The following is a 22,182-nucleotide window of genomic DNA, read 5'->3' as shown; positions in this document are numbered from 1 at the left end:
TAAAATAGATAAGTGGTGAAAACTTAATAAATAGCTCAGGGAACTCTACTCAGTGCTCTGGGGTCACCTAAATGGGAAGGAAATCCCCAAACGAGGGGAGATATATATATACATACAGCTGGTTCTCTTTGCTGCACAGTAGAAACTAACACAGCATTGTGAAGCAACTACACTCCAGTAAAATTAATTAAAAAAAAACAGAGTCCCATTTTGGAAGAGAGGAAACAAAGATACAGAAAAACTAAATATCTAGGCTTAGGTTATACAGAGAAGGAATGGATGCTAAATCCTTAAGACTCCTGCTGTGTGTATGATATGCTGTCTACAGGATTTTCACCCACAAGACAATGACAAGATTTCCTAGATAAGAAACTAAAGAAACTGAGAAACTAACCAACTAACAGCATGACATGTCACCATGACTCGCAGGGCCTTACGCTGAAGCTGAAGCTCCAATATGCTGGCCACCTGATGCACAGAGCTGACTCATTAGAAAAGACCCTGATGCTGGGAAAGACTGAAGGCAGGAGGAGAAGGGGACGACAGAAGATGAGACGGTTGGATGGCATCACCAACTCAATGCACATGAGGTTGAGCAAGCTCCGGGAGGTGGTGAAGGACAGGGAAGCCTGGCGTGCTGCAGTCCATGGGGTTGCAAAGAGTTGGACACAACTTTGCGACTGAACAACAACAAAGTCTACCAGTAACAGCATCTTCACAACACTTCCACTTACTCGAGAAATGAGATGAGAGCATGACTGGCTTGATTCTGCCTGCCTTACTCTTTCATGTGCATCGTTTTCAAAATGAATTTGTTAAATCAAGACCCTGAATTTTTCACATTCAGAATGATGTGCTTTGGTTAAGAGAAGGTGGGGTCATTTGTTAGAAACTCCAAATGAACTCTCAGGTAAATTGTCCATATATCCTAGGATTTTAAGTAATTTCTGCATCTATGAAAACGGTTGAGGTTAATTAAGAATAACAGAAGTGTTCAATTGGTTATTTGAATTATTATTACTTGAACATTGCTTGTACTTACATACAGATTAACTGTAAGCAAAAGATGTACTTGGGGTTATTAGTCTGTAAAACCTATATTCAACAGGAAAATTTAAAAAGTTACAAGCTGACCATGCCTTTAAAAATAATTGCTGAGGTAATAAATAGTCACTCCAAATATATTCTCATTTCCTTTAAAAATAGCCACAAAAGCAAATCACATAGCAAGGAACCGACTAGCCTATATTTTGAAGAAATTTTATTCAGGAGAAGAAACATGCTATCACTAACTGAATTCTCTTTTTAATGTTGGCAACAAGTACAGATGTATAAAGTGCTTTCAATTTTATATGTATTTTTAGAAGTTGACTTTTTATCAAAGTTAAAGAAACTTTTCAATACTTATTTCCAACCCATTAATATGACTCTAATTCATTTCAGGCACATAAATAAGAGGTGAAAGTTTGCTAGACTAAAAGGTGATCTGCTACTAACCAGCTACATGATGTCTTTCCCACTAAACTGCTGCCTAATTTCAAACACCTTAAAATGGCCTGTGATCTATAAGGTCTAACATTATTTTAAATTGCTCTTTTATATTACCTCACTTGAATAATGTAGATATTCACGTCATGCAGATTATTTGTGTTTTGCTCTTACATTATTTTATGGCCAGATGAAACCTTCTAAAAACTGAAATTTCCTAAGTGGTTCTCTATTTAGTAGTGGATGACGACACGTCATCTTTTGGTAATATATAAATTAATCTGTTAAATGACTTTCTTTCTCTGCTCTTTGTATTGTGCTTAGTTATGTGAAGAGCTGGTCTCACAGGCTGAAGTTTTTTTAGTGCCACAATACATCACCTGGATGACAACATTAAAGACTATTACCTTGGACCTGCCATTTATCTAGACAAGCGATAAAAGACAGTGTCATCAAATTTTAAAAAGCCACTCTAATATCAAGACAGTGTTTTAAAAAGCAGAGACATCACTTTGCTAACAAAGGTCCACATAGTCAAAGGTATGGTTTTTCCAGTAGTCATGTACAGATGTGAGAGCTGGACCATAAAGAAGGCTGCATGCTAAAGAATTGATGCTTTTGAACTGTGGTGCTGGAGAAGACTCTTGAGAGTCCCTTGGACAGCAGGACATCAAACCACTCAATCCTAAAGGAAATCAAGCCTGAATATTCATTGGAAGAACTGACGCTGAAGCTGATATTCACTGGCTACCTGATGCGAAGAGTTGACTCATTGGAAAAGACCCTGACGCTGGAAAGACTGAAGGCAGGAGGAGAAGGGGACAACAGAAGATGAGATGGTTGGATGGCATCACTGACTCAATGGACATGAGTTTGAGCAAACTTTGGGAGACAGTGAAGGACAGGGAAGCCTGGCGTGCTAGAGTCCATGGAGTCGCAAAGAGTTGGACACGACTGAGCAACTGAACAACAAAAATATCACTGCAAAAGCTTCAGATACTTCAAGGAAACTAATTACTTGTGGATTTATATTGTTGCCAATATATTTAGATTGTTTAACTTTGCACTGTCAATTTTATAGTGTGTGTGTGCGTGTGCAGTTGCTTCAGTCATGTCTGACTCCTTGCGACCCTATGGACCGTAGCCCACCACAGGCTCCTTTATCCATGGGATTTTCCTGGCAAAAACACTGGAGTGAGTTGCCATTTCCTCCTACTGGGGGGATCTTCCCAACATAGTGATTGAACCCACGTCTCCTGTGTCTCTTGCACTGCAGGCGGATTCTTTACCACTGAGTTGCCAGGGAAGCAGGAATCTTACATTTCTTCCTGCTAATTTATGAAAATTAGTTTAAAATTTTCTAAACAGAGAAAATTCCCATTTCTGAAAAAGATGAGAATCTTGTCCTTTAAAAAAAAAAAAGCCACTACTATTAGCTGAAGTTCACATTTACTAGACCACCCAGTGCTGAAAGTACAATCGTGACCTTGATTAATTTTCTGGATAAAGTTTCATGTTAATGTTCTAAAAAAAAAAAAAAAAAGAATATAAACACTTAAACTAACTTTAATTACACTTTCAGCTGATGTGAATAACTCTGAGTCTAGATGAGATACTCAACTGTACTTATACAGCTAGCTCTATGTTACTTATGCCTCAAATCATTCAGCAACTATGAATCACAGTTACCAATCTATAAAATGTAATCATTACCAATCTATAAAATGTAATCATTATCCTTTGGTGCTGACAATGTCTTGTTCACTGGTAAGGAATTTATCACAAACAAACTTCTAAACCATACCACAGTTTATAGCATAAAACTTAGCCAATTCTTAATCTCCCAAAACAACAAAGAAAATGAAGATAATCAGGTTCACCAGAAATCTGAAAACTGAATTTGACTTATAGGCTTTTTTATCCTAGTAATTTTGCCATCTTTAGAAGCAGAGTACAAAGGTTTTGCGTTCTTCTTCCACCCGCATTTTTAATATAAGGCTTCGAACACTGGTAGACTGAATTAAGAGCATGAAGGCTGACATCCACACAGAGTCACATATCAAAGCACAGGCCTGAAGAAATGGAGTGCAATGTTTCAGCAGTGACTAAGGTTATACACAAGGGACCTAAATTATTTAAAGTGATTGTGGGTATCAGGTTGAGGAAACGAGAACATACTGTTTTTCTATTTCTACCTGTCTTACTATAAGTGATCTTTAAAAATAACAACTATGTACTTCTTTTCTAAGTGAAAAATATAATAAAAGGCATTAGCATGAGGCCTAGCAGTGCTTTGTATACAGCAGGAATACAATAAAAAAAATTTCAAATAAGTGAGTTAAGGCATATATTCTACCTTGAAGAAAGGAAACTAAGGAATATATTCCCACTACTGGTTTAAGCCAGCAGTGACTGTTGATAGCACCCATGTATGTTTTACTGAGTAACTTTGGAAAATTCACAGCTTCCCTGAGCCCCAGTTTGCAGGTAATTCAAATATTACTACACAGCACTTACAAACTGAGAAAATAACCAGTAAGTCTTATATTAGTGATTGTATAGTAAAATACAAATAACACAGACACAGATGATTAATAAAATTGTGCTTAAAACCAGGAAACTTAATAGAAATATAGAGGGGGTCATGTAGGAGAATAAATGGAATATTATATTGTGTGAGTTAACAAAAAGCTTTTTATTTAAAAATCAGCATAAGCATAGTTCTGCCCTCTGGATTAACAAAAGCAGAAAGCTTTGCAAAACCCATGCAATGTACTAAGAAAGATCACTTAACTGATACAGCCCTCCCCAGTAAGTCAATTCCATGCTCCCGCGCAGCTCAGTGGCGGGAGACATCACCAGCATAGAGTACCTTGAAGAGGTATTTGCAGATGAGACAGCCATCGGCAACTTTGGGAACTCTCTTTAAAAAAAATAAACAACAACACAGAAATATTTCAGAAACCTGACATGAAGTTTACAAAAGCAAACTGAACAGCCCCAATAAGATAGCTACAAATAATCTTGATGCAGTAAACATCACTTACATCTATTACATAAGATGAACTCAATTAAGATGAACATGGGCTCTACTCAGCATGGAAATCAAACTGGTCTCTTTGTAGCCTATTCTGTTGGAGAGGCTGGGGTGGGTACGTTACAAAAGAGAGAAGCTACTGTTCACTGTTTATTTTCATCTCCATTACTGCTCCCCAAAATTAACAAGCTGATAATGAAAGAATGCAAAATGAACAAGCTGCTGCTGCTGCTAAGTCACTTCAGTCGTGTCCGACTCTGTGCGACCCCAGAGATGGCAGCCCACCAGGCCCCCGCCCCCGTCCCTGGGATTCTTCAGGCAAGAACACTGGAGTGGGTTGCCCTTTTCTTCTCCAATGCAGGAAAGTGAAAAGTGAAAGTGAAGTCGCTCAGTCGTGTCCAACTCCTAGCGACCCCATGGACTGCAGCCCTCCAGGCTCCTCCGTCCATGGGATTTTCCAGGCATGAGTACTGGAGTGAGCCTTCTCCAAAATGAACAAGAAGCCTGATGAATTTGCTAGCCTTGCACCTGAGAATGTATACAAATGGCTAAGAAAGTTGCTCACTTATTGAATTATATGACTCAGAAAGTTAACTTTACAAATAAATGTCCTTTTTTACTGTTAAACTTTTCAAAAAGTTATAAAATTCATTTTAAGGATTCTCTCTTTTATCAGTTTAAGAAGAGATAAAGTTTACATATTTTTCTGAATCATGAGAACAGCACTTAATTATTTAGTAAAATAATCCTTAGTTTAACCAATGTTGACTAAATGCCTACTTTATGCAAAAACACTGTTTTTCCTACAGCTCCAATTATTGTTTAACAATCACCATTTGGAAAAGTACTATAAATTCTTGCCTATGTTTTTGGGCATTTGGTCGAATTTTACAGGAACACTCCAAAGTCAAACTTCTGAAGACATACTCCCCACAGATGGTATCTTCTTTCATAAGCAAACACTGAAATTTCAATAGGACATGGTCCCAGTTCAGTTCAGCCGCTCAGTCGTGTCTGACTCTTTGTGACCCCATGAATCGCAGCAGGCCAGGCCTCCCCGTCCATCACCAACTTCCAGAGTTCACCTGAGTGAACTCAGTGAGTTCATATAGTGAACTCAGGTCCATTGAGTCGGTGATGCCATCCAGCCATCTCATCCTCTATTGTCCCCTTCTCCTCCTGCCCCCAATCCCTCCCAGTATCAGAGTCTTTTCCAATGAGTCAACTCTTCGCATGAGGTGGCCAAAGTACTGGAGTTTCAGCTTGAGCATCATTCCTTCCAAAGAAATCCCAGGGCTGATCTCCTTCAGAATGGACTGGTTGGGTGTCCTTGCAGTCCAAGGGACTCTCAAGAGTCTTCAAGCATCAATCCTTGGGCACTCAGCCTTCTTCACAGTCCAACTCTCACATCCATACATGACCACAGGAAAAACCATAGCCTTGACTAGACGGACCTTTGTTGGCAAAGTAATGTCTCTGCTTTTGAACATGCTATCTAGCTTGGACATAACTTTCCTTCCAAGGAGTAAGCGTCTTTTAATTTCATGGCTGCAGTCACCATCTGCAGTGATTTTGGAGCCCAGAAAAATAAAGTCTGACACTGTTTCCACTGTTTCCCCATCTATTTCCCATGAAGTGATGGGACCGGATGCCATGATCTTCGTTTTCTGAACGTTGAGCGTTAAGCCAACTTTTTCACTCTCCACTTTCACTTTCATCAAGAGGCTTTTGAGTTCCTCTTCACTTTCTGCCATAAGGGTGGTGTCATCTGCATATCTGAGGTTATTGATATTTCTCCCGGCAATCTTGATTCCAGCTTGTGTTTGTTCCAGTCCAGCGTTTCTCACGATGTACTCTGCATATAAGTTAAATAAGCAGGGTGACAATATACAACCTTGACATACTCCTTTTCCTATCTGGAACCAGTCTGTTGTTCCATGTCCAATTCTAACTGTTGCTTCCTGACCTGCATACAAATTTCTCAAGAGGCAGATCAGGTGGTCTGGTATTCCCATCTCTTGAAGAATTTTCCACAGTTTATTGTGATCCACACACTCAAAGGCTTTGGCATAGTCAATAAAACAGAAATAGATGTTTTTCTGGAACTCTCTTGCTTTTTCCATGATCCAGCAGATGTTGGCAGTTTGATCTCTGGTTCCTCTGCCTTTTCTAAAACCAGCTTGAACATCAGGAAGTTCAGGGTTCACATATTGCTGAAGCCTGGCTTGGAGAATTTTGAGCGTTACGGACATGGTCCCACACCTTTCCAAATACTTAGACCTTTTATGAAACTAAACAGAAGCAACCAAACACGGTGAGTAATGTATAAAAAAATAAAAGGAATGCGCTATATATAGTTGTGCTATTGGCTATGTCTATGTCTCTGCTATTCAGCTCTATCCTCCTACATCCATTTGCATCATTGCAAACAAATATTAAATTTGGAAACATATCCAAAAGGATCTATAACCAAAGGTACCTTAGTTGAAGCCCATATTAAAAATGAATGCTCTTTCTACAACAAACAAAATGAAAATCTCTCTGCATTAAATGTAAATCAGAACAGAATGCTTTTCGTTGAAATGTTAATAACACCAATTTTTAATGTTTAAACCATTTTTACTAGCTCTGTCTTGAAAGTAGTGTGTCTTATCTGTAGTCACGTACATAATCAAAAAGTTATCAAAGTAAAAACAATTTTCAGGAAAACTGTGCTTAAAGTAATTTTACTTAAAAAAAAAAAGTCTCGAATAAGATTCATCATGTTCAGATTTATGTCATGGTTTAATCAATACCTGGTACAAAATGGGAAACAACTACTGAATCTATTATGAAGCTCAATTTATACTTTAGGGTTTTTTCCAGCTGTTAACATGTTAGCCTTTATGACCTGGTTATGTGTAATATTTTGATTCTGGCTGTGGAACACCATCGGAAAAATTTAAGAACTAAAACATTTCCACTTATTTGTAGGCATTAACTGTTTTGATCATAATTTAATATCTCAGTTGAGGTCAGTTATAAGCAACCAGAAGTGTCCAGACCAAAAGAAAATCCACCAGATTCAAATGATCTGTAGTCACAGTTCAGCACCTCTCTCGTTCTGTAGATGGAAAGGTGAGGCCCAGAAAGCGCCCACCTGGACCCAGCACCTCTGCTCCCCGCATCCTCATGCTCACCTACTCCTTTGGCCGTAGACAAGATCTGACAGATGAGAGAATCAGTCGATTGGCTTTCCTGGTTGAACATGAGTTCTTACTACAGTCTCATAAATGGGAAAAATAACAGGGCAGTAAACACACAGTGTGAATGGGGTAAATATTTTCATATAAAATTTAAATCCTTAGCTTAGATGGTGCCAAAAAAAAAAAAAAATATATATATATATATATATATATATGAATGGCAAAGCTTACATTATTTCAAAGTGGCTCAAGGAGTGGCTTGTTAGTAGAAAACATTCTCATTTTCAATTGAAATTAAAATGTTTTGTTTTAAAGTATACAATAATATTTATTTATATATTTTATTTAAATTATTTATAATATATAAAAGACATAATACATATATGATATACCTGAACAAGAATATAGGTATATTAATATGCAAATACTTGAAATGTATTTACATAGTTCATATGTAATTTATGTTACACATTTCATATGAAATTAATATGTAATATTATATATTCAAATCTATTACATATATATAATGTTATATATTTAACATTAAACATATAATGTTAGGACAGATGAGACAAGACCAAATATTTAAACCAAACAAACCGAAAATGTTTTGTTCAAGAACAAAAGTCATTCAAATGGACCATTATAATTATATAATATATGGTGATACTAGGTGCTAGTTTCTAAAATTTTATCCAAAAGAAGAATCTACTCAGAAATGGATACACAATAAAAGAATGCTTAATTATACTGAAGATACAGTATTTCCTGACTTGGAAAGTAGATAATTTTCAAAAACAAATAACTAAGTAAATCAACTTTATAATCTTTATATTAACATGGAAAATGGCCACTATACAGAAAAGACTACTGCTTTAAACAAATCAATCAGCCTTGGTTGTAAGACTGAATGTAACAGCAATCCATAAATACATTTATTCTTCCCTTTTTTTCATGTTAGCCCTTGTTACAACTTTAGCTTTCTATTTATTTTGATTCCTTTGATGACTGAGCTACATTATCATGATTGATAAAGTCTGATAAATGCTAACAACTATGTAAAACGTGAACCTTTTGCCTCTGCTGTATTTAGTCTTATTTTCTCTTTGTGCGTGTATACTTTTCTAATAGGCTACAAGTAGATGATTTTACTTTTATGTAATTAAAGATGGATTTCTGAAAAGATCCCTAGATTTGTAAATTGATTGCCATTTATAAGGCATATAACAAGACTGATAATCACTGATCAGACAGTAAGTCAGAATTTTCACAAGTTTTCTTTTTAAACTGGGAATACCAGAGAGAATATACTCTATTCTGTCATTAATACTAATAATGTTCAAGTTTGTATTGCTTGAAATTTTGAATCTTTAACCATGTATTTGTATGTAAGAGAAAAATCACTCAGTGAAGCAATATTTACAACTGCAATATGCACTGTAATTTAGCTAACAGTGAAACAGTATCTTTTCTACGTAGCCATTTTCCACTTTTTAGTAGCTTCTAAAATTAAAATATTATATATAACTTATCTTAAAACTTTTGTTCATGACAAAAACTTTTTGTTGCTAAAAGTTTGCTTTAAAATGCCATTTACAGCTAAATGTAGGTACACTGAAATAGTATTTGGTTATTTGATTCAACAATTTTTAAAAACTGAGCACCAAAATTATGCAAATACTCTACATTTGATAAGTCATAGTGACTTTAAAGAAAAAGAATATAGGAAGAATTTTAACCAAATAAAAATATTAGATCATATGCAAGAACAACTCATGGAAATTAGAAAATCAGAAAAATGTAGGAACTGAAATTATGATGCTTTCCAAAAATGAATGAAAGTCCATTGTGCAATCTTTTCCCTGTTCTACAATATGAGAAATATTTACTTCCTTTAAATGAGCAAGATTTGAGCATTAAGTGAGCAGTAGTTGAAGTTATGTAACAAAAATTTTACTAAGAAAAAACTTTCCATTACTGAAAATAAACCAAATATGATTTGATAATTACAAGTACTGTAAGTAGCTCTATGCTAATTTGCAAAAATCATAAGATCAAACTGGGAATGTCCTATTATTTTTCTGGCAGAGACTCAAAAGGCTACAGACACAGGTAAACAAACACTAATATGAATTACCATCAGAAACCATCATTTCCTGCTAACTCCAAGAACTGGATTACCTAATAGACTCACAAAGTTTTTTAACTCTATCCTATATTTACAAAAAAACACACACACAAAATATCCTAGGCAATTCTATCAATAGTAGCTATTATTTAATAAGTCTTTTCATAATGCTTTCTTCCATGTAGTACTCCCTTCTCAGAACTCAACTCTAAATTGTAATTCTTTCATTTGAAGGACTTTTGAAGGGAAGTTCACAAAAAATAAACTTGAAAAACTCTCCAGGGGTAACCAGGTTTAAAACCATTAATAAACCTCTCCTTCTGTAAGTAAGAAAATACTTAAATGTGAAGGTTAAAAATTCTTGAAAATTACGGTTTGGTTCTAAAATATAAAAACTGTTTTGTTCCTATCTCCAAATAAAATATAAAAACTTGAGATATCTTTCTTGCTCTTCACCTAAAAACACCTACAACAAATAACACTGATTAAGTGTTAGTGTGATTGTATGACAATCACATACTTCAAACAGGAGCAAATCACCAAGTATGTGGTCATTGTGTGTTTCAGAATTTTAAACATTAAAAACCATATATAATATGAAACTAAGACAATAAAAATATTTCCGATGTTTCAAAACAGAAATAAACTTTCAAGTGAAACATAAGAATAAAATAATAAACTACCAATAATAATTATGTAAGAAGACTAGTATCAAGGGAGAAAAAGTCACTGATGAAAACTCAAAATAATGAGTTCCACATAATGTACATAATTAATTCTTTTTTATTCTAGATTAATTTAAAAAATTCATTCCACAAAACAAATAAAGTCATAATCTGGAAGTCAGGAAATGAGACGAATAAACATGAACATACATTCAATCTCATTTGTAAATAAAAACAAATTAAAATAACAAAATGTTGTATATATTTCATATTAATAGAAGACCAAAAATATTTTCCCCTTACCAAATTAAAAATAGTAAAATAATAGTATAATGAGAATATGAGAAAATAACCATATATACTATTATTGGTAAAACCTGATAGATGATAGATAATATAGCAACATACATTAAACATAATACATATATATCATAATGTACATGCCCTTTAATTTCAGTAATTACAATTCTAAGAATGCATTAGCTACTATCATTAATAGAAAACAATTTTAAAGAATTAGAAAACTGTGAAAATTTTTTTCAGTGATATATGACAGCATGTTCATGAAAGACAAATTTGGTAAAAAATTTTGATAAGTAAATATGACATTAATTATGGTTCATTTATACAACTGAATATTATATATATGTTTAAAATGAAATGGCAATATAAACAAGAGAAGATAGATGCTCAAAAACCTTTACATGACTTTTCATAACAGTACTATTATAATAGGACTGTTGCTGTAGAAAAAAATGGAAACAATCTAAATGCCCATTAAATGAATAATGAATACACAAAATGTGGTGTGTCTATAGAATGGAACATTATTCAGCCTTTAAAAGGAATGAAGTTCTAGTAGCTGTACAAGAAGGATTAGCCTTGAAAACATGCTAAATTAAAGAAGCCAAACATAAAAGCCACATATTTTACGGCTTCATTTAAATGAAATGTACAGAAGTAAATCCGTAAGGACGAAAAGTATATTAGTGGTTTCTAGGAAATGGGGTGGGGAGAGAAAAGGAAGTGCCTGCTCAGTGGATACAGAGGTTCTTTTATAATATAATGAAAATGTCCTGGAACTGACAGCAGTGATAGTCGAACAACACTGTGCAGATACTAAAATCCAGTGTATTGTACACTTTACAATGGTTAAAACAGTGAACTTTATGTTATATGAATTTAATCTCAAGTCTTAAAATGTTAATAAAACAAAATGATGTGGAAAAATATAGTATGACTAATGGCAAAACACAGGTCATAACAAAGAAAATACACATATTGTCTATGTATACATATTCAGATGTGATAGATATACGGAAAGTTGCTAGCTGCAACGGATTCTGGGATTTCTGGAAGGTTTTATTAATATTTCTAAGGTTTTATATGTGAACCTCTCATTATTTTTACATGAAGTAGGAGTAAAAGGGAAGGCAGAGAACAACTGATAGTCCAAGATGATGAAAGCATACATATACAGAAGGGGGTTAAATTAAGGAATCATGCTAGAGCTTTATCATTTTCTCCCTTTCTTTCCTTTTTTTAAAAGCACACTAGAACATTAACAAGAATATAAACAAAGTCAAATAGTCCACATGGCCTTTATGGGATAAAATCTCGAAGAAAGAGGTTTTTCGAAAGGCATCAGAAAAACAAGAAATGATAAGGGCTATAAGCTTCAATTCAGTTCAGTCGCTCAGTCGTGTCTGACTCTTTGTGACCCCATGAATCGCAGCACGCCAGGCCTCCCTGTCCCTCACCAACTCCCAGAGTTCATTCAGACTCACGTCCATCGAGTCAATGATGCCATTCAGCCATCTCATCCTCTGGCGTCCCCTTCTCCTCCTGCCCCCAATCCCTCCCAGCATCAGAGTCTTTTCCAATGAGTCAACTCTTCGCATGAGGTGGCCAAAGTACTGGAGTTTCAGCTTTAGCATTATTCCTTCCAAAGAAATCCCAGGGCTGATCTCCTTCAGAATGGACTGGTTGGGTCTCCTTGCAGTCCAAGGGACTCTCAAGAGTCTTCTCCAACACCACAGTTCAAAAGAATCAATTCTTGGGCACTCAGCTTTCTTCACAGTCCAACTCTCACATCCATACATGACCACAGGAAAAACCATAGCCTTGACTAGACGGACCTTTGTTGGCAAAGTAATGTCTCTGCTTTTGAATATGCTATCTAGCTTGGACATAACTTTCCTTCCAAGGAGTAAGCGTCTTTTAATTTCATGGCTGCAGTCACCATCTGCAGTGATTTTGGAGCCCAGAAAAATAAAGTCTGACACTGTTTCCACTGTTTCCCCATCTATTTCCCATGAAGTGATGGGACCGGATGCCATGATCTTCGTTTTCTGAACGTTGAGCGTTAAGCCAACTTTTTCACTCTCCACTTTCACTTTCATCAAGAGGCTTTTGAGTTCCTCTTCACTTTCTGCCATAAGGATGGTGTCATCTGCATATCTGAGGTTGTTGATAGTTCTCCTGGCAATCTTGATTCCAGCTTGTGCTTCTTCCAGCCCAGCATTTCTCATGATGTACTCTGCATATAAGTTAAATAAGCAGGGTGACAATATACAGCCCTGACGTACTCCTTTTCCTATTTGGAACCAGTCTGTTGTGCCATGTCCAGTTCTAACTGTTGCTTCCTGACCTGCATACAGATTTCTCAAGAGGAAGATCAGGTGCTCTGGTATTCCCATCTCTTGAAGAATTTTCCACAGTTTATTGTGATCCACAGAGTCAAAGGCTTTGACATCGTAAATAAAGAAGAAATAGATGTTTTTCTGGAACTCTCTTGCTTTTTCCATGATCCAGCGGGTGTTGGCAATTTGATCTCTGGTTCCTCTGCCTTTTCTAAATCCAGCTTGAACATCTGGAAGTTCACGGTTCACATACTGCTGAATACTGGCTTGGAGAATTTTGAGCATTACTTTACTAGTGTGTGAGATGAGTGCAACTGTGCGGTAGTTTGAGCATTCTTTGGCATTGCCTTTCTTTGGGATTGGAAATAAAACGGACCTTTTCCAGGCCTGTGGCCACTGATGAGTTTTCCAAATTTGCTGGCAATTTGAGTGCAGCACTTTCACAGCATCATCTTTCAGGATTTGAAATAGCTCCACTGGAATCCCATCACCTCCACTAGCTTTGTTCATAGTGATGCTTTCTAAGGCCCACTTGACTTCACATTCCAGGATGTCTGGCTCTAGGTGAGTGATCACACCATCATGATTATCTGGGTTGTGAAGATCTTTTTTGTACAGTTCTTCTGTGTATTCTTGCCACCTCTTCTTAATATCTTCTGCTTCTGTTATGTTCATACCATTTCTGTTCTTTACCAAGCCCATCTTTGCAGGACATGTTCCCTTGGTATTTCTGATTTTCTTGAAGAGATTTCTAGTCTTTCCCATTCTGTTGTTTTCCTCTATTTCTTTGCATTGATTGCTGAGGAAGGCTTTCTTATCTCCTTGCTATTCTTTGGAACTCTGCATTCAGATGTTTATATCTTTCCTTTTCTCCTTTGCTTTTCACTTCTCTTCTTTTCACAGCTATTTGTAAGGCCTCCCCAGACAGCCATTTTGCTTTTTTGCATTTCTTTTCCATGGGGATGGTCTTGATCCCTGTCTCCTGTACAATGTCATGAACCTCATTCCATAGTTCATCAGGCACTCTATCTATCAGATCTAGGCCCTTAAATCTATTTCTCACTTCCACTGTATAATCATAAGGGATTTGATTTAGGTCATACCTGAATGGTCTAGTGGTTTTCCCTACTTTCTTCAATTTCAGTCTGAATTTGGCAATAAGGAGTTCATGATCTGAGCCACAGTCAGCTCCCGGTCTTGTTTTTGTTGACTGTATAGAGCTTCTCCATCTTTGGCTGCAAAGAACATAATCAATCTGATTTTGGTGTTGACCATCTGGTGATGTCCATGTGTAGAGTCTTCTTTTGTGTTGTTGAAAGAGGGTGTTTGCTATGACCACTGCATTTTCTTGGCAAAACTCTATTAGTATTTGCCCTGCTTCATTCCATATTCCAAGGCCAATACATATGTATTTATGTATTTAGGAATACATAAAAGTATAAGAATATGATTTTAATCAAAAAAGATATATGAAGAAAAGGAAACTTGAGTGACACTTCAATGTTTCCAGTTACATTTTTTTAACCATACTTACAAACTGAAGTTCTCTGTTTTTAGAGTCTACATAGCTGCTTATTTACTACTTGAACTTAAATGTACTATCCTACATAGAGGTTAATTTTATTTCCTATACAATTTAAGGGGCTTCCCCCATGGCTCCATGGTAAAGAATCTGCCTGTCAATGCAGGTTCAAACCCTGGGTCAGGAAGATCCCCTGGAGAAGGAAATGGCAACCCACTCCAGTATTCTTGCCTGGGAAATCCCATGGACAGAGGAGTCTGGCGGGCTACAGTCCATGGAGTCACAAGAGCACAATACAACTTAGCAACTAAAACATACAATTTAAGATGCTGAACGAAAATAACCATCTACATATAACCCTGGATGTTTCAAGAATGTTTGAATATTATGATTTTCTGAGATACAAAATCTGCTGAAGTTTTCCTACATTTACAAGTATATCATGGAAGTACATTCCAAGAATAGAGTGACCTTGTCCATTGTCTAAAAGCCAAACTCTGGCAACCTTCAGAGCCACTTTCTTTTCTATTGTATCATGTTTTTTTGGCCTGAGTAGGTGAGTTTTATTGGGTGAGTTGTGTTCAAATGTTACTGCAGAAACAATTCAATTCTCATTTTATGTGCAAATTAAGAATCAAAAGTTGGAAAACATTCAAAAATGAACAAAGAAAATTCAAAAGCCAAATGAAGAGGTTTATCTTTACCACTGTTTCTAACAGTGTTTACACCACACTTCAAAAGGTGGCCTCATGGGGAGGTAACTATTTATTATTTAAGTCAGGAAGAGCTTTGAGGTTCAAGCCAGTGTTCCTGAACAATGCTTAGGTATCATAACAGTTCAACTGGATTGCAGAAATTCTAAAATGTCAAGTCACAGACATTCTACCTTATTTTAAGAGTCTGAATCCAGATGCTATCACAGAAAAAAAATAAACCAAAAAAACCCCACCAAAAAACAGCCCAGAGATTAGTACTCAGGGGATCAAGAAGTGGAAATTTCTCAAGAGTTCTGTTTTTCAACAAATATTCACTATGTGCCTACCATATTACAAGCACTGTTCCAGAAATCTAGGTGATGTCAATGAATGAAACAAAGATCTGTACCCTAACGAAGCTTATACTTTAGCAGAGGTAAAGGAATACAATAAACAATAATCATGAAGATGGAGGAGGAATAGCATGGGGAGACTGCTTTCTCCCCCACAAATTCATCAGAAGAACATTTGAACGCTGAGAAAATTCCACAAAACAACTTCTGAATGCCGGCAGAGGACATCAGGCACCCAGAAAAGCAGCCCATTGTCTTCAAAAGGAGGTAGGAAAAATATAAGAGACAAAAAGAGAGACAAAGGAGGTAGGGACGGAGCTCCGTCCCAGGGAAGGGAGTCTTAAAAAAGAGAGAAGTTTCCAAACACCAGGAAACACTCTCACTGCTGAGTCTGTGTCGAGCCTTGGAACCACAGAGGGCAACATAACCGGGAGGAAAAATAAATAAATAATTAAAACCCACAGATTATGTGTCCAACAGTAACTTCCCCAGCGGAGAAGCAGTGCAGACGCCTGCATTCACCACTAGCCAGCCGGGGCTGGGCAGGGAGGTGCGGGCTGCGCTGCTTAGCGTAGGGACCGGGCCTGAATGCCCCGAGAGCAATCTGAGGGAACTAACTTGGGATAGCAAACCAAACTGTGGGATAGCTACCACGCGAAAAGCCCTAACCTAAGACACTGCCAGGCCCACTCACAGAACAAAGGACTGACTAGAATTACGTGAAAAGCCCTAACCTAAGACACCGTCAGACCCACTCACAGAACAAAGGACTGAGCAGAGCTAGCCTGCTACAGACCATCCCCCTCCGCTGACAGGCAGCCAGAGCCGGAAGGGGGCAATCGCAGCCCCAGAGAGGCATTATCTACCAAACTGCAAGCAGGCTTGGCTGCTAACCAAGACTTCTTGGGATTCTGGACAGTCAACATCTGCCTGAGAAGGTATGCCAGTTGTACACCCAGAAAACCGAGCGGCAGGGATGGGGCAAGCGATAAGTCACCTCGACCGCGCTCGCCAAACACCTCATCACCTGAGCTGCTCAGACCTGGGAAGGGCACAAAACGCAGGCCCAACCGAGTCTGCGCCTCTGAGGACTACCCAACTGCCTGAATCTGAGCGGCTTAGACCTGGGAAGTGCATACAACCCGGGGCCGGCCTCAGACAGTTCCCAGCAGGGCAACCTAGAGCCTGAGCAGTGTGGACAGGGAGGGCACATGTGCAGTGAGCTGGGGCAGGCCCAGTGTGGCTGAGGCACTGCAAGCACACACCGGTGTTATTTGTTTGCAGCGTCCCTCCCTCCCCACAGCGTGACTGAACAAGTGAGCCTAAAAAAGTGTCCACCACCACCCCCTTGGGCCAGGGTAGAAATCAGACACTGAAGAGACCAGCAAACAGAAGAAGCTAAAACAGAGGGAACTGCCTTGGAAGTGACAGATGCAATAGATTAAAACCCTGTAGTTAGTACTGACTACATAGGAAGGGGCCTACAGATCTTGAGAAATATAAGACGGATCAAGGAACTATCCAAAAATGAACTGACCCCACACTGCCCACACCACCACCAGAGAAAGTCCTAGATATATTTTTACTATTTTTACAATCATTCTTTAATTTAAAAATTTTTTTTTATTTTTAAGTCCTCTATTACACCTTTAATTTTCATTTTTATAACCTACTACTACTTTGCAAAAAAAAAAAAAAAAAAAGAGAGACCCTATTTTTTAAAGCAAACTTCATATATATATATTTTATAACTTTTGTGACTTTGTTTTTTTTTTTTTCTTTAATATTGTATTTTTGAAAATCCAACCTCTACTCTAGATTTTTAATCTTTGCTTTTTGGTATTTATTTTCAATTTTGTATCTTTACAAACCAAATCTTCAGTACCCATTTTTGGTTGACTGGTTGACTGCTCTCTCCCCCTTTGGACTCTCCTTTTTCTCCACCAGGTCACCTTTATCTCCTCCCTCCCCCTTTTCTTCTCTACCCAACTCTGTGAATCTCTTTGTGTGTTCCAGACGGTGGAGAACACTTAGGGAACTGATTACTGGCTGGATCTGTCTCTCTCCTTTTGATTCCCTCCTTTATCCTCCTGGCCACCTCTGTCTCCTTCCTCCCTCTTCTCTTCTCTGTGTAACTCTGTGAACATCTCTGAGTGGTCCAGATTGTGGAGCACACATAAGGAAGTGATTACTGGCTAGCTTGCTCTCTCCTCTTTTCATTCCACCTCATCTCATCCTGGTCACCTCTATCTCCCTCCTCCCTCTTCTCTTCTCCCTGTAACTCTGTGAACCTCTCTGGGTATCCCTCATTGTGGAGAAACTTTTCATCTTTAACCTAGATGTTTTATCAACAGTGCTGTATAGATGGAGAATTCTTGAGGCTACTGTAAAAATAAGACTGAAAACCAGAAGCAGGAGGCTAAAGTCCAAATCCTGAGAACACCAGAGAACTCCTAACTCCAGGGAAAAATAATCGACAGGAGCTCATCAAATGCCTCCATAACTACACTGAAACCAAGCACCACCCAAGGGCCAACAAGTTCCAGAGCAAGACATACCATGCAAACTCTCCAGCAACACAGGAACAGAGCCCTGAGCTACAATATACAGGCTGAACAAAGTAACTCCAAACCCATTGACATCTCATAACTCATTACTGGACACTGCATTGCACTCCAGAGAGAAGAAATCCAGCTCCACCCACCAGAACACTGACACAAGCTTCTCTAACCAGGAAACTTTGATAAGCCACCCATGCAACCCTACCCACAGTGAGGCAACTCCACAATAAAGAGAACTCCACAAACTGCCAGAATATAGAAAGGCCACCCCAAACACAGCAATATTAACAAGATGAAGAGACAGAGGAATACCCAGCAGGTAAAGGAACAGGATAAATGCTCACCAAACCAAACAAAAGAGAAAGAGATAGGGAATCTACCTGATAAAGAATTCCGAATAATGATAGTGAAAATAATCCAAAATCTTGAAAACAAAATGCAATCACAGATAAATAGCCTGGAGACAAGGAATGAGAAGATGCAAGAAAGGTTTAACAAGGACCTAGAAGAAATAAAAAAGAGTCAATATATAATGAATAATGCAACAAATGATATCAAAAACACTCTGCTGATGCTGGCTAAGTTGTTTCAGTCGTGTCCGACTCTGTGTGACCCCATACACAGCAGCCCACCAGGCTCCCCTGTCCCTGGGATTCTCCAGGCAAGAACACTGGAGTGGGTTGCCATTTCCTTCTCCAGTGTAGGAAAGTGAAAGTGAAGTCACTCAGTCGTGTCCGACTCTTCGCAATCCCATGGACTGTAGCCCACCAGGCTCCTCTGTCCATGGGAAACACTCTAGAGGGAACAAATAGTAGAATAATGGAAGCAGAAGATAGGGTTAGTGAGGTAGAAGATAGAATGGTAGAAATAAATAAATCAGAGAGGAAAAAAGAAAAACGAATTAAAAGAAATGAGGACAATCTCAGAGACCCCTGGGACAATGTTAAATGCCCCAACATTCCAATCATAGGAGTCCCAGAAGAAGACACAAAGAAAGACCATGAGAAAATACTTGAGGAGATAATAGTTGAAAACTTCCTTAAAATGGGGAAGGAAATAATCACCCAAGTCCAAGAAACACAGAGTGTCCCAAACAGGATAAACCCAAGGTGAAATACCCCAAGACACATATTAATCAAATTAACAAAGATCAAACACAAAGAACAAATATTAAAAGCAGCAAGGGGAAAACAACAAATAACACACAAGGGGATTCCCATAAGGATAACAGCTGATCTTTCAACAGAAACTCTTCAGGCCAGGAGGGAATGTCAGGACATACTTAAAGTGATGAAAGAAAATAACCTACAGCCCGGATTACTGTACCCAGCAAGGATCTCATTCAAATATGAAGGAGAAATCAAAAGCTTTTCAGACAAGCAAAAGCTGAGAGAATTCAGTACCACCAAACCAGCTCTCCAACAAACGCTTAATGGTGTATAAACTCGAACCCAAAACAAAAAGTAAATGGCAACAGGATCATACTTATCAATAATTACCTTACATGGAAATGGGTTGAATGCCCCAACCAAAAGATAAAGACTGGCTGAATGGATACAAAAACAAGACCCCTATATATGTTGTCTACAGAGACCCACCTCAAAACAAGGGACACATACAGACTGAAAGTGAAGAGCTGGAAAAAGATATTCCATGAAAATAGAGACCAAAAGAAAGCAGGAGTAGCAATACTCATAGCAGATAAAATAGACTTTAAAACAAAGGCTGTGAAAAGAGACAAAGAAGGACACTACATAATGATCAAAGGATCAATCCAAGAACAAGATATAACAATTATAAATATACATGCACCCAACATAGGAGCACCGCAATATGTAAGACAAATGCTAATGAGTATGAAAGGGGAAATTAACAATAACACAATAATAGTGGGAGACTTTAATACCCCACTCACATCTATGGATAGATCAACTAAACAGAAAATTAACAAGGAAACACAAACTTTAATAGATGCAATAGACATGTTAGACCTAATTGATATCTATAGGATATTTCACCCCAAAACAATGAATTTCACCTTTTTCTCAAGCACACATGGAACCTTCTCCAGGATAGATCACATCCTAGGCCATAAATCTAGCCTTGGTAAATTCAAAAAAATTGAAGTCATTCCAAGCATCTTTTCTGACCACAATGCAGTAAGATTAGATCTCAATTACAGGAGAAAAACTATTAAAAATTCCAACATATGGAGGCTGAACAACACGCTGCTGAATAACCAACAAATCACAGAAGAAATCAAAAAAGAAATCAAAATATGCATAGAAACAAATGAAAATGAAAACACAACAACCCAAAACCTGTGGGACACTGTAAAAGCAGTGCTAAGGGAAAGGTTCATAGCAATACAGACATACCTCAAAAAACAAGAAAAAAGTCAAATAAATAACCTAACTCTACACCTAAAGCAACTAGAAAAGGAAGAAATGAAGAACCCCAGGGTTAGTAGAAGGAAAGAAATCTTAAAACTTAGGGCAGAAATAAATGCAAAAGAAACAAAAGAGACCATAGCAAAATTCAACAAAGCCAAAAGCTGGTTCTTTGAGAAGATAAATAAAACTGACAAACCATTAGCCAGACTCATCAAGAAACAAAGGGAGAAAAATCAAATCAACAAAATTAGAAATGAAAATGGAGAGATCACAACAGACAACACAGAAATACAAAGGATCATAAGAGACTACTATCAGCAACTATATGCAAATAAAATGGATACCTTGGAAGAAATGGACAAATTCTTAGAAAAGTACAACATTCAAAACTGAACCAGGAAGAAATAGAAAATCTTAACAGACCCATCACAAGCACAGAAATTGAAACTGTAATCAGAAATCATCCAGCAAACAAAACCTCAGGACCAGATGGCTTCACAGCTGAATTCTATCAAAAATTTAGAGAAGAGCTAACACCTATCCTACTCAGACTCTTCCATAAAATTGCAGAGGAAGGTAAACTTCCAAACTCATTCTATGAGGCCACCATCACCCTAATACCAAAACCAGACAAAGATACCACAAAAAAAGAAAACTACAGGTCAATATCACTGATAAACAAAAATGCAAAAATCTTTAACAAAATTCTAGCAATCAGAATCCAAAAACACATTAAAAAGATCATACATCATGACCAAAGAGGGCTTTATCCCAGGGATGCAAGGATTCTTCAATATCCGCAAATCAACCAATGTAATACACCACATTAACAAATTGAAAAATAAAAGCCATATGATTATCTCAATGGATGCAGAGAAAGCCTTTGACAAAATTCAACATCCATTTATGATAAAAACTCTCCAGAAAGCAGGAATAGAAGGAACATACCTCAACATAATAAAAGCTATATATGACAAACCCAGAGCAAACATTATCCTCAATGGTGAAAAACTGAAAGCATTTCCCCTAAAGTCAGGAACAAGACAAGGGTGCCCACTTTCACCACTACTATTCAACATAGTTTTGGAATTTTGGCCACAGCAATCAGAGCAGAAAAAGAAATAAAAGGAATCCAGATTGGAAAAGAAGTAAAACTCTCACTGTTTGCAGATGACATGATCCTCTACATAGATAACCCTAAAGACTCCACCAGAAAATTACTAGAGCTAATCAATGACTATAGTAAAGTTGCAGGATATAAAATCAACACACAGAAATCCCCTGCATTCCTACACACTAATAATAAGAAAATAGAAAGAGAAATTAAGGAAACAATTCCATTCACCATTGCAACAAAAAGAAGAAAATACTTAGGAATATATCTACCTAAAGAAACTAAAGACCTATATATAGAAAACTATAAAACACTGGTGAAAGAAATCAAAGAGGACACTAATAGATGGAGAAATATACCATGTTCGTGGATCAGAAGAATCAATATAGTGAAAATGTG

General features: G+C 37.3%; 1 protein-coding gene across 6 annotated transcripts in view; it reads right to left on the bottom strand.

Annotated features, from left to right (window-relative positions):
* Positions 1 to 22,182, bottom strand: part of LOC102406256 (RUN domain-containing protein 3B) — a 190,740-nt gene that overhangs the window by 117,598 nt on the left and 50,960 nt on the right. For 3 of the 6 annotated variants that reach the window (XM_025290984.3, XM_025290982.3, XM_044946551.2), the window contains one exon: positions 4,361 to 4,411. The exons of 2 other annotated variants lie outside the window; for them this stretch is intronic. In XM_025290984.3, coding sequence (XP_025146769.2) covers positions 4,361 to 4,411 — 51 coding nt within the window. Of the gene's footprint in view, positions 1 to 4,282; positions 4,412 to 22,182 lie in introns of those variants that run through there. One more of the 6 variants, XM_045166369.1, reaches the window with a different exon arrangement.

This window comes from Bubalus bubalis, chromosome 8, assembly GCF_019923935.1.
Source record: "Bubalus bubalis isolate 160015118507 breed Murrah chromosome 8, NDDB_SH_1, whole genome shotgun sequence".
Lineage (NCBI taxonomy): Eukaryota > Metazoa > Chordata > Mammalia > Artiodactyla > Bovidae > Bubalus > Bubalus bubalis.
Note: the sequence above shows the minus strand (reverse complement) of the source record. Positions and strands in the feature narration are given on the sequence as shown.